Genomic DNA, 12,704 nt, shown 5'->3' with positions numbered 1-12,704 from the left:
GTTTTGAACCTGGTTGTCCAGCAATTTTTATCCCACTATCCCGGACTAGATGGGCTTCTGCAGAGGGCACGGTCGCTGTGTGCTCACTTCCGCCGTTCGCATCCCGCAGCTCAATGACTTACATCTCTACAGAAGTCGTTGGGCCTGCCAGTTCACCAGCACCGATGAGCCCTGGTGCAATACGTTATGACGTATAGCCTGGGCCAACGAGATCAAGAGGTGGGGCAAATCACGCTGCAGGAGTGGTCTCAGATCAGGGACCTATGCACCCTTCTGCACAGTTTTAAAATAGCAACGAAGATGTTTAGTGCTGACGATGCCATTATCAGCATGACCATTCCGGTGATTTACATGCTGGAGCACACCTTACACAGTGCTTGGAGTCAGGTGGTGGAACAAGAGGAGGAGAAGGAGGAGGAGAAGGAGGAGGAACAGGAGGAGTCGTATGCGGAAGGGATAATATCTCCAAGGTCAAGAAGGTTGGCAGCACCAAGGCGGCTGGCATTGGAGGCAGGGGGAGAGGGATTACCGAGGGAGCATGGTAGCAGCCAAACTGTTGAGGAAGGTGCAGGAGGCAAGGAAGAAGGGGAGGACGAACTGGCGCTGGGCATGGAAGACTCATCAGATGAGGGAGACCTTGTTCAAATTTCTGTTGTGCAAGGTTGGGGGGAGAGGGCAGACGAAGGAAGCATAATTCTCACCTCGCCACCACCAAGACAACAGAGACTTGGTCCTCCTGGATGCACAAGACACATGAGTGCCTTCTTGCTGCACTACCTGCAACATGACCCTCGGATTGTCAGAATCCGAAGTAATGCCAACTACTGGGTTGCCACACTCTTAGATCCCCGGTACAAAAGCAAATTTGGCAAAATAATTCCTGCCATAGAAAGGGATTCATGCATGCAGAAGTATCAGCAAAGACTGTTACAGAATCTAAAATCTGCTTTTCCACAAAACACCAGTGGTGCACGTAGTGAATCTGAGTTCTAACTTGCCAACAGTGGGACTATCGAGTAATCACTCAAACCGTAACAGTAACATCGTATTTGGTGGAAACAGCAATTTTTTCCAATCGTTTCAAGATTTTTTTAGACCATCCTTTGCAAGGCCACAGGAAACAAGAAGTCTGACGCACAGCCAACGCCTAGAGAGGATGGTACAAGAGTATCTCCAAGTTAACATCGATGCCATGACTGTGGAACTGGACCCTTGCTCATTTTGGGCTTCCACTCACGCCTTGGAGATCTTGTCGTGCCCCGCAGCCAGAGTTCTCTCTGAACGTGTGTTCAGCGGTGCTGGTGGTGTGCTGACAGATAAGCACACGCGGCAGTCCAGTGACAATGTAGACAGACTAGCGTTCATCAAGATGAACAAAACCTGGATCCGCAAGGACTTTTCTACCCCTGTGTCTTTTTGTGGAGAGTAAAAGCTTGATGATTTTTGAAAATCACCTCAACAACCGTTTTAAAAAACTCTGGTGAAATTGATGCCACTTAAGTGGTGTCTGTGGCCGAATTTTTGGAAGAAATGGAGACTCTTTATTTAGTCTCCTTGCTGAGTTTTACATGATGTTGCCATTGTCAATTCCTGGTGGGTGGGGTCATCTGCAGAGTTATTTACTCATACTATGGCCTGGGATTCAGAGGTCTGCTCCAAAGCTTCAGTGTCTGCTAGTCAGCAGAGTAACCCACCGCCTGTTTACCTAAGTACTATTTTTAATGGCATCTGGCCCAGGAAATCCTTTTGGGCCTAGTAGAATTTAGTGCTACTCAGCAGCGTACCACACCCATGAAGCAAGCTACACCGCCTGTTTACCTAACTACTATTTTGTAACGGCATCTAGCCCAGGAAATCTTTTTGGGCCTAGTAGAATTTGGTGCTACTCAGCAGCGTCCCCCACTCATGAAGCAAGCTACACCGCCTGTTGATCTAATTACTAATTTTTAACTGCATCTAGCCCAGGAAATTGTTTTCTACCTAATAGCATTTTGTGCTACTCAGCAGAGAACCCCACCCATGAAGCAACCAACACCGCCTGTTGACCTAATTAGTAATTTTTAACTGCATCTAGCCCAGGAAATCGTTTTGTACCTAATAGCATTTTGTGTTACTCAGCAGATTACCCCACCAATGAAGCAAGCTACACCGCCTGTTTACCTAAGTACTATTTTTTAACGGCACCTAGCCCAGGAAATCCTTTTGGGCCTAGTAGAATTTGGTGCTACTCAGCAGCGTACTTCACCCATGAAGCAAGCTACACCGCCTGTTTACCTAAGTACTATTTTTTAACTGCATCTGGCCCAGGAAATCCTTTTGGGCCTAGTAGCAATTTCTGCTACTCAGCAGAGTACCCCACCCATGAAGCAAGCTACACCGCCTTCTTCCTTTCTCAATCTAACCCCTCGGCTCTGGGGTGTCCACTCTCCCTCCAGCTCTCTCCTTCTCACAGGTGGACTACCGCGTGTTTTCACACTGTGGCGAATCTTTTGGGCCCAGGCATAAGAAGTTGTCGAGGTAATGGATAATATGTTCCGCCTTACAAACGTCCATGACGACACATTCGAAGAAGCAACTAAACGTCTCAAATAGTGAGCAGGATATGGAGCACCCCATGGGCAAACAGCGATCTACGTAGTATGCTCCTTGACAGAAGCAGCCCAATGGGAGGACACTATTCGGAGGCACAGGTAGTAACCGGATCGCCCCCTCAATGTCTGTTTTGGCCATTAGGGTGCCCCTTACCAACTTCTTGACCCGCCTGATTGCCTCGTCAAAGTAGGTACAGTACATAGTACTGTACTTGTTTCCGCGTCGATGTTGTCATTTACTGACTTGCCCCTTGGATATGACAAATGGTGGATTAGTCTGAATGTATTGGGTTGATTTTTTGGCACAACTCCTAACGGGGGTACCACTACGTCTTCTAAGCAAAGTGTTCTGAATGGATCTGCCGCCATTCTACCTAAAGATATTTATTTTTTTATTTTTTTTGTCAAGACGTCTGGGTGTTGGTAGAGTGATTTTAGATTTTTACTCCAGCCTTTCTTGATTTTTAGAAGGGCATGACATGCCTATATCTGGATCTCCTCCTCCTTTTACTCCTCCACCTCTTTTCTTTTCGCATGACTATATGTAGATGTGTTTGTTGTGTCTTCTGAGCAGTTTGTCAGCTTTTGGACACCTTTTAAGGTGTTTTCTATGTGTTTGTATGTGTTTGTGTTTACCTGCCATTGGTTTCAATGGGGTTCGACGGTGTTCGACGAACCGAACCGAAACACTAGGGAGGTGGCTCAACACTAGTCACAGTGCCACGTAGTTCAGTCACATTTACTAAACAAGTTCTGTCAGTCACAGTGCCACATAGTTCAGTCACGTTTACTGAACAAGTTCTGAAAATTACAGTGCCACGTAGTATCTTCATAAATAAACTACATACATATTCTAGAATACCCGCTGCGTTAGAATTGGGCCACCATCTAGTAAAGATAATAAAACCCCATGTGTTTATTTATTTCATTAAAATACTTTATTCTTAACGTGTGTGTGTATTTTTAACCCTTTCCTACTATCGGATTAATAATGGATAGGTGTCTCATTGACATCTCGCCATTATTAACCAGGCTTAATGTCATCTTACAATAGCAAGGTGACATTAACCCCTTATTACCCCATATCCCACCACTACAGGGGAGTGGGAAGAGAGAGGCTAAGTGCCAGAATAGGCGCATCTTACAGATGTGCCTTTTCTGGGGTGACTGGGGGCAGATGTTTTTAGCCAGGGGTGGCCAATAACCATGGACCCTCTCTAGGCTATTAATACCTGCCCTCAGTCACTGGCTTTCCCTCTCTGGCGGAGAAAATTGTTCGAGAGCCCATGCCAGTTTATTCCATGATTTAACCCATTATTTTAACACCTAGAGCTCCCAAATTTTGCACAAACACACTACTAACATTATTAGCGAGGGATATGTAAAAATATAACGGATATTAAATGGTTTACTGTATGTAACCATGTCTCATATCATGTCAGGTTCGGTAAGGACCTTGCAAAAGCAAGCAATTGAATTACCGGCTTTAATGCTACATAGCTCTGTATTAAATATAAATACAGTGTATATATATATATATATATATATATATATATATGTGTGTGTGTGTCAATTATATATATATATATATACAGTATATATATATATATATATGTGTGTCAATTATATATATATATATATATATATATATACACTATGTGTAGACATTTATTTGATCTATTCTATTTTAACCTGTCAGTGTGATTTTACTGTACACCGCACTGAATTGCCAACTTTTCTATAGAACACCGCTGCGTATTTCTCGCAAGTCACACGCATGGTCCGTGTGTAATACGTATTTTTCTCTCCCCCATAGACTTTCATTGGCGTATTTTTCTCGGAATAGGCCGACAAAAGCAGCATTCTGCGATTTTCTCAGCCCCTAAAATACGGCTGAGAAATATAAGGCTGATGGAAGCTGCCCCATAGAGAAACATTGGTCCGAGTGCAATGCGTTGTTTTTGCGCCTCTCCCTTGTCCGTATTCCTCTCTAGTGTGACCATGGCCTTATACATATAGCTAACTTTCTTTGTTAGATTTCGCACTCATCACGTCTAAGGTTCTTCTTTAAACCCTCTCGGGACAGTCGTGGAGGGGGTCAGACATCACGAAGAGGAGATGGACACAGCAAAGACAGGACTGAAGGCTATTTCCAGTTCTACCTGAACATTTCTGTGCTGTGAGCATAACCATTTCCTTTCCCTTTCAGCTTCTGACCCAACACTGGCAGGAAGCCATGTGCGACACTTTGGGATTATGGAGCATGCACAGCACAAGCTGTTCTGCATCCTCCACTCTCTTCATGAAGGGTTGCAGAAGCAGGAGGCCATTTTGTGAATGGGGTCCCTTGGAAAGTACTTCCCTCTTCCCTATCTCCAGCCTTGGGTAATCTTTCATGGCTATGGAGGTGGAGCTGTAGAATCAGACTAAAGGTACCGTCACATTTAGCGACGCTGCAGCGATCTAGACAACGATCCCGATCGCTGCAGCGTCGCTGTTTGGTCGCTGGAGAGCTGTCACACAGACAGCTCTCCAGCAACCAACGATGCCGGCCCCTGGTAACCAGGGTAAACATCGGGTTACTAAGCGCAGGGCCGCGCTTAGTAACCCGATGTTTACCCTGGTTACCAGTGTAAATGTAAAAAAAACCAAACACTACATACTTACATTCCGGTGTCTTTCCCCCGGCGCTGTGCTTTCCTGCACTGTCAGCACCGGCCAGCCGTAAAGCAGAGCGGTGACGTCACCGCTGTGCTTTCCGGCCAGCCGGCGCTCACAGCCAGTGCAGGAAAGCACAGCGCCGGGGGACAGACACCGGAATGTAAGTATGTAGTGTTTGGTTTTTTTTACATTTACACTGGTAACCAGGGTAAACATCGGGTTACTAAGCGCGGCCCTGCGCTTAGTAACCCGATGTTTACCCTGGTTACCAGTGAAGACATCGCTGAATCGGCGTCACACACACCGATTCAGCGATGTCTGCGGGAGTCCAGCGACGAAATAAAGTTCTGGACTTTCTGCTCCGACCAACGATGGCACAGCAGGATCCTGATCGCTGCTGCCTGTCAAACTCAACGATATCGCTAGCCAGGACGCTGCAACGTCACGGATTGCTAGCGATATCGTTCAGTGTGAAGGTACCTTTAGGCCGGAGTCACACTAGACCGTAATGCAAACGAGTGCAATGCGATAAAAAAAAAAATCGCACAGCACTCGGTCCAATGTTAATCTATGGGGCAGCTCCTATTATCCGTTGTTTTCTCGGCCGTATTCAGGATCCGAGTGAAATCGCAGCATGCTGCAGTTGTCGGTCGAGAATCACCAATGCAAGTCTATGGGGGTGAGAAAAAAACGGATTACACAAGGACCATCAGAGTGACTTGAGAGAAATACGCAGCGGTGTTCTATAGAAAAGACGGCAATTCAGAGCGGTGTACAGTAAAATCACACTGACAGGTTACAATAGAACAGATAAAATTAATGTCTACACATAGCATAGGTATATTTATATGTATATATATATATATATATATATATGTCAGTGAGACACATATATCTACTATATAATTGTCTAAAGGTACCGTCACACATAACGATATCGTTAACGATATCGTTGCTTTTTGTGACGTAGCAACGATATCGTTAACTAAATCGTTATGTGTGACAGCGACCAACGATCAGGCCCCTGCTGGGAGATCGTTGGTCGCTGGGGAAAGTCCAGCACTTTACTTTGTCGCTGGATCTCCCGATGACATCGCTGAATCGGCGTGTGTGACGCCGATTCAGCGATGTCTTCACTGGTAACCAGGGTAAACATCGGGTTACTAAGCGCAGGGCCGCGCTTAGTAACCCGATGTTTACCCTGGTTACCAGCGTAAATGTAAAAAAAAAAACACTTCATACTTACATTCCCGGTGTCTGGTCATGTGCCTAGCCTTCAGCTTTTCGCACTGACTGGTGAGCGCCGGCCAGCCGTAAAGCAGAGCACAGCGGTGACGTCACAGCTGTTCTTTACGGCCGGCGCTCAGTCAGTGCTGGAAGCTGAAGGCGAGGGACATGACCAGACACCGGGAATGTAAGTATGAAGTGTTTTTTTTTTACATTTACGCTGGTAACCAGGGTAAACATCGGGTTACTAAGCGCGGGCCCTGCGCTTAGTAACCCGATGTTTACCCTGGTTACCCGGGGACTTCAGGATCGTTGGTCGCTGGAGAGCTGTCTGTGTGACAGCTCTCCAGTGACCAAACAGCGACGCTGCAGCGATCGACATCGTTGTCGGTATCGCTGCAGCGTCGCTGAGAGTGAAGGTACCTTAAGGGGTACTTCCGTCTGTCCTTCTGTAACGGTTAATCGTTCGCTGATTGGTCTCGGCAGCTGCCTGTCATGGCTGCCGCGACCAATCAGCGACGCGCACAGTCCGGAAGAAAATGGCCGCTCCTTACTCCCTGCACTCACTGCCCGGCGCCCGCATACACCCCTCCAGTCTGCCCTCACACAGAGTTAATGGCAGCGGTAACGGACCGCCTTATGCCGTGGTGTAATGCAGTCCGTTACCGCTGCTATTAACCCTGTGTGACCAAGTTTTTTTTACTATTCACGCAGCGCCAATAGTAAAAACATGGAATGTTAAAAATAATAAAAAAAATAAAAAATGATTATGTACTCACCTACGCCGCCTTTCCCGCTCCTCGCGATGCAACCGCCACGTTCCGGTCGCACGGATGGTCTGGCAGAAGGACCTGCCGTGACGTCACGGTCATGTGACCGCGACACGGTCATGTGACAGTGACGTCACCACACCCTGGGACCGGAAGATGCCGCCTGCACCCCACACAGGCGACAGCGCTACAACGCGCCTGCGGAAGGTGAGTATATGTTTATTTTTTATTTTCTAATCTGTGTCATACGTGGCTGGGCAATATACTACATAGCTGGGCAATATACTACATGGGCTGTGCAATATACTATGTGGCTCTGTGCTGTATACTACGTCACTGGGCAATATACTACGCCACTGGGCAATATACTTCGTGGTTGAGGAATCTACTACGTGGCTGGGCAATATACTACGTGGCTGGGAAATATACTACGTGACTGGGCAATATACTACGTCACTGGGCAATATACTACGTGGCTGGGCAATATACTACGTGGCTGGGCAATATACTACGTGGCTGGGCAATATACTACGTGGCTGGGCAATATACTACGTGGCTGGGCAATATACTACGTCACTGGGCAATATACTACGTCACTGGCCAATATACTACGTGGCTGAGCAATGTATGTAACCTTACAATAGCAAGGTGACATTAACCCCTTATTACCCCATATCCCACCGCTACAGGGGAGTGGGAAGAGACAGGCTGAGTGCCAGAATAGGCGCATCTTCCAGATGTGGCTTTTCTGGGGTGGCTGGGGGCAGATGTTTTTAGCCAGTGGAGGGGTCCTATAACCATGGACCCTCTCCAGGCTATTAATATCTGTCCTCAATCACTGGCTTTCCCACACTGGCGGAGAAAATTGCGCGGGAGCCCACGCCAGTTTTTTCCGTGATTTAACCCTTTATTTTAACAGCTAGAGCCCCCAAATTTTGCACACATACACTTCTAACATTAGTAGTGAGAAATATATATATATAAATAAGGGATATGAGATGGTTTACTGTATGTAACCATGTCTCATATCCTGTCGGGTTTGGGAAGGAGATTGGAAAAGCCGAGAATTGAATTACCGGCTTCTCTGCTATCCAGCGCTATATGAAATATAAATATATATATGTGTGTGTGTATATATATATAAAAGTTTTTACAAATATTTGAGCCCATGGATCCATTCTATGTCCATTTTGCAAGCCGGCGATAAAATCTCGCCATATGGATGCCATACGGATGCCATATGGATTACACATGGATAATTTTTGGAGAAAAAAAATGCATCCTTGCATTGAATACGGATCACTGTTCAGGAAATTTTCTGTGTATCTCTGCCATCAAAAACGGACCGTATTTTTATACGTTGTGTGTGACTCCGGCCTAAAACTGATGAGATATTTCCATAACTCTCGAAGAATTAAAACAGAACTATGGAAGCCGCTTCCTCAGCCGCTTGGTGTGGATTCGGTAGCTCCACCTTCAGTGGTTGGAGCTGGGTGGAGTTACTTCCGTCTCACTCAGGAAAGACTGAGATGATGACGCTACATAGGAATATTCCATGCAATTTAATGGTGATCCAGCTTCTTGATAACTCACCTGATGTTTATCCTTTGCCTGCTCCACCATAATTAGGTCACCTCGCAGGGGAAGCTGGGCTGACAAATCTTCATCCTTCTGCCCGAGCCAGTCAATGATCTCTTGGAGTGGTGGTTGCAACTTTAGGGTGGGATCTGAAAATGCCTCCAGACGAGCTCTAAAGAGAAGTCGGGCAAATAATTTAGTAGATAAGTCTTCCCTGGTACAATAATACTATTTATCAAAGTGTTATAATGTGAAACATCAGAATTCTATTTTTCCAGTGAGCTTAGTGTGAAAATATGAAACAATAAATACACATTTTTGTTAGTGGACTGGAAAGTATAATATGTGGGAGATTTTACACACAGTTGGCCCGATTCATCATTTGCAATTTTTTAAGTCATTTTTCTTTTTTGTCTTGTGATATCCACTGGTGTATTTTTAAACCCCAAATTCCTTTGGTTCATGCATTTTCTCCAAATAAAAAGAACTCTTCATTTTTGCCTTTAACCTGTTTGGTGCCAATTTTCGCACAAAACGTAGCAAAATATGTAGCATACTAACAGGTATGCATAAAATCACTGCAGAGGTTAACTATGTACCAGGGTGGGAACATTCGCAAAAAGTTTGGCAACTTTCGAAAAGTGGCAAATGATGAACCGGACGAAAAGATCTGCAAACTCTAAACTGTGCCCACAGGGGCAAACTAAGAAAACAAACACATTAAAAAGTAACTTAAAAAAGGCACAAATGTCAAGATGAGTAAAAAAAAGATGCAAAACACTAAAAATATGATAAAATAAAAATGTAATAATGAAGAGAGAGTTTTTTTTGAAAACCACCATAGCTTTTTGTGTAATTTTAAACATTCAAAAGGAATGGGAATTGTGAAGAGAAGGTTTCTACGACTCCTTCCCATAAGATCTACTTTTGGCTTTGGCTCAAAGAACTACGGTATATCAAAAACAGCAGTGGTGTGTTTCCAAAAACGCTGCGTGTGAAACTGCCCAAAATCATTCATTTCAACACATTGAAAACAATGGGAAATGTTCATAAAAAAGTTATCAGGTAAACATAAAAAAAATTCTATAGTCTCTTAAAAATCTGTCAATTTTGGTAAAAAAAAGAAGAAAATAAAAGAAAAAGGGAACTCACACACTGGAATAATTAGGCCTCAATGGATCCATCTATTTTACAAAAAAATATAAAAAATAAAATAAAAAGTAAGAAAAATTCCAAAAGTAATAACGTATTCAGGGTTGGTCACCCTCTGCTACTGTAGCACTGCCTCTCCACCACTACCCTTGGTCTCTAATATCAAGCAGCAGGGGTGACATCAGGGGTGACATCATGACTATGGCGCATATAGTCACTGCATCCAAACACTGGGATCGGTCACGTGTTTTGTAGTGGAATTGTTACCATTGCAACCTGCAACAAAGAAGAGGGGCAGCAGCGGAGAGGCAGTGCTGGAGTAGCAGCGGGTGCTGCTGATTTCATTATTTTTGCCTAGAGCAAGCCTATGATACTATATACCATGTATACATATATTATACACCTAGTATTTGAGAACTGTGATTCCTCCTTCACATTATCATTACTTTTTACACTATAAACAAGAAACCTTGTATCCCCTTCTTACCTTTATGACCGGGTCAAATTTTCCAGTTTTGACCACAGTCGCTTTTTGCCGTAATAACTTCAACATATCCCAGTGATTCTGAGATCTGAGACTGTTTTCTCATGGCATATTGTACTTCACCTTAGCGGTAAAATTAGGTCGACATGATTTGCATTTACGGTATGTATGAAAAAATTGGAAATTTGATGAAAATGTAGAAAAATTTGCAATTTTCGAACTTAAAGGGACTCTGTCACCTGAATTTGGCAGGACTGGTTTTGGGTCATATGGGCGGAGTTTTCGGGTGTTTGATTCACCCTTTCCTTACCCGCTGGCTGCATGCTGGCTGCAATATTGGATTGAAGTTCACTCTCTGTCCTCCATAGTACACGCCTGCACAAGGCAAGATTGCTTTGCGCAGGCGTGTACTATGGAGGACAGAGAATGAACTTCAATCCAATATTGCAGCCAGCATGCAGCCAGCGGGTAAGGAAAGGGTGAATCAAACACCCGAAAACTCCGCCCATATGACCCAAAACCAGTCCCGCCAAATTCAGGTGACAGAGTCCCTTTAAAACAAATAGTTATACCACTTAAAACAAATACCGTATATACTCGAATATAGGCCGAGAATTTCAGCCCATTTTTTAAGGCTGAAATTGCCCCTCTCGGCTTATACTCGAGTTATACACAGGGGTCGGCAGGGGAGGGGGAGCAGCAGCTGTCTAAGCATACTCACCTGCTCGTGGCAGAGTCCCTGGTTCCCCGGCTCCGGCAGATTCTTCCTGTAGTGAGCGATCACATGGTACCGCTCATTACAGTAATGAATATGGACCTCACTCCACTCCCATAGGGGTGGAGCCGCATATTCATTACTGTAATGAGCGGTACCATGTGACCGCCCACTACAGGAAGCTGCCGGCGCCGGGGAACCAGGGGCCGCACCAGGAGCAGGTGAGTATAAGCAGTGCGCGACATTCCCCTGCTCCCCGTTCCACCGCCGCCGGCCGCCGCTGCCTCTTCTGCATCCTCTGCACTGACGCTCAGGTCAGAGGGCGCAATGACGCGATTAGTGTGCACCCCTCCCTCTGCCTGAACACTCAGTGCAGAGGACGGGGAAGACACAGCGGCGCTCAGTGGTGGAACGGGGAAGGTGAGTATAGCAAGTGGCAGGGGCCTGAGCGACGAGAGGTGAGTATGTGATTGTTTTTTTTTTATCACAGCAACAGCATATGGGGCAATTATCTGTATGGAGCATCTTATGGGGCCATAATCCGCATTTATGGAGCATTACATGGGGCAAATGTCTGTATGGAGCATCTTATGGGGCCATAATCAGTATTTATGGAGCATTACATGGGGCAAATGTCTGTATGGAGCATCTTATGGGGTCATAATCCGCATTTATGGAGCATTACATGGGGCAAATGACTGTATGGAGCATCTTATGGGGTCATAATCCGCATTTGTGCAGCATCATATGAGGTGTATTTTGTATGGAGCATCTTATGGGGCCATCATAAATTGTATCAAGCATTATATGGGGCTCCTGATTCAATATGGATATTCAAAAACACTTAACCTACTGATGTCTCAATTAATTTTACTTTTATTGGTATCTATTTTTATTTTTGGCATTTACCAGTAGCTGCTGCATTTTCCACCCTAGGCTTATACTCGAGTCTTTAAGTTTTCCCAGTTTTTTTGTGGCAAACACGAGGCGTTACTCTGACACATACCGCCTATAGATACTCCACGTGGATATATCCAGTCACTGATCACAGGGTTTGGGGCCATTTTTTAGTCACTTTCATTACTGCTAGATTTGCTCTGTTGTATGCTGGTTATATTTTTCAGGTGCGTTTTGCCAACTACACACTCATTTGCAGCATATCTTTTTGAATGACACTTGCAGACATTTATATTTATTAAACATGTTTACAGCCCTCTTATGACGATCTGATATTGAATACCTCATTAATTATTAACCATTCATAGTATGGTTCTATTTTTATTCAGTACAGTTTTTCAGGTGTTCGTCACCTTACAGTTTGTACAAATGTTTTTTTTTTACTATGTTCATCATGTTTTTTTTATTTTGTGCATGCCTGTCTGCTCTCAGCCAACACGTCGTATCTGCTTGTTGATTAATAAAGATGTTTTGATATTTTACAGTAGTTGATGTATTGACCCTTTTTTCGGAGCTTCTTCTGTTTGCTCTACAGTGCGGAGTGTGCGCGTTGTCAGGATTGTCCTGTG

The 12,704-nt window shown here is 44.7% G+C and overlaps 1 protein-coding gene across 6 annotated transcripts in view; it reads right to left on the bottom strand.

The window, feature by feature from the left end:
* Nucleotides 1-12,704, bottom strand: part of DRP2 (dystrophin related protein 2) — a 193,165-nt gene that overhangs the window by 138,628 nt on the left and 41,833 nt on the right. For 4 of the 6 annotated variants that reach the window (XM_069748587.1, XM_069748590.1, XM_069748589.1 and 1 more), the window contains one exon: nucleotides 8,843-8,999. In XM_069748587.1, coding sequence (XP_069604688.1) covers nucleotides 8,843-8,999 — 157 coding nt within the window. Of the gene's footprint in view, nucleotides 1-8,842; nucleotides 9,000-9,979; nucleotides 10,012-12,704 lie in introns of all 6 variants that reach the window. The other 2 variants (XM_069748592.1, XM_069748591.1) reach the window with 1 other exon arrangement.

This window comes from Ranitomeya imitator, chromosome 2 (genome assembly GCF_032444005.1).
Source record: "Ranitomeya imitator isolate aRanImi1 chromosome 2, aRanImi1.pri, whole genome shotgun sequence".
NCBI lineage: Eukaryota > Metazoa > Chordata > Amphibia > Anura > Dendrobatidae > Ranitomeya > Ranitomeya imitator.
The sequence above is the reverse complement of the archived record's forward strand: the minus strand, read 5'-3'. Positions and strand labels throughout refer to the sequence as shown.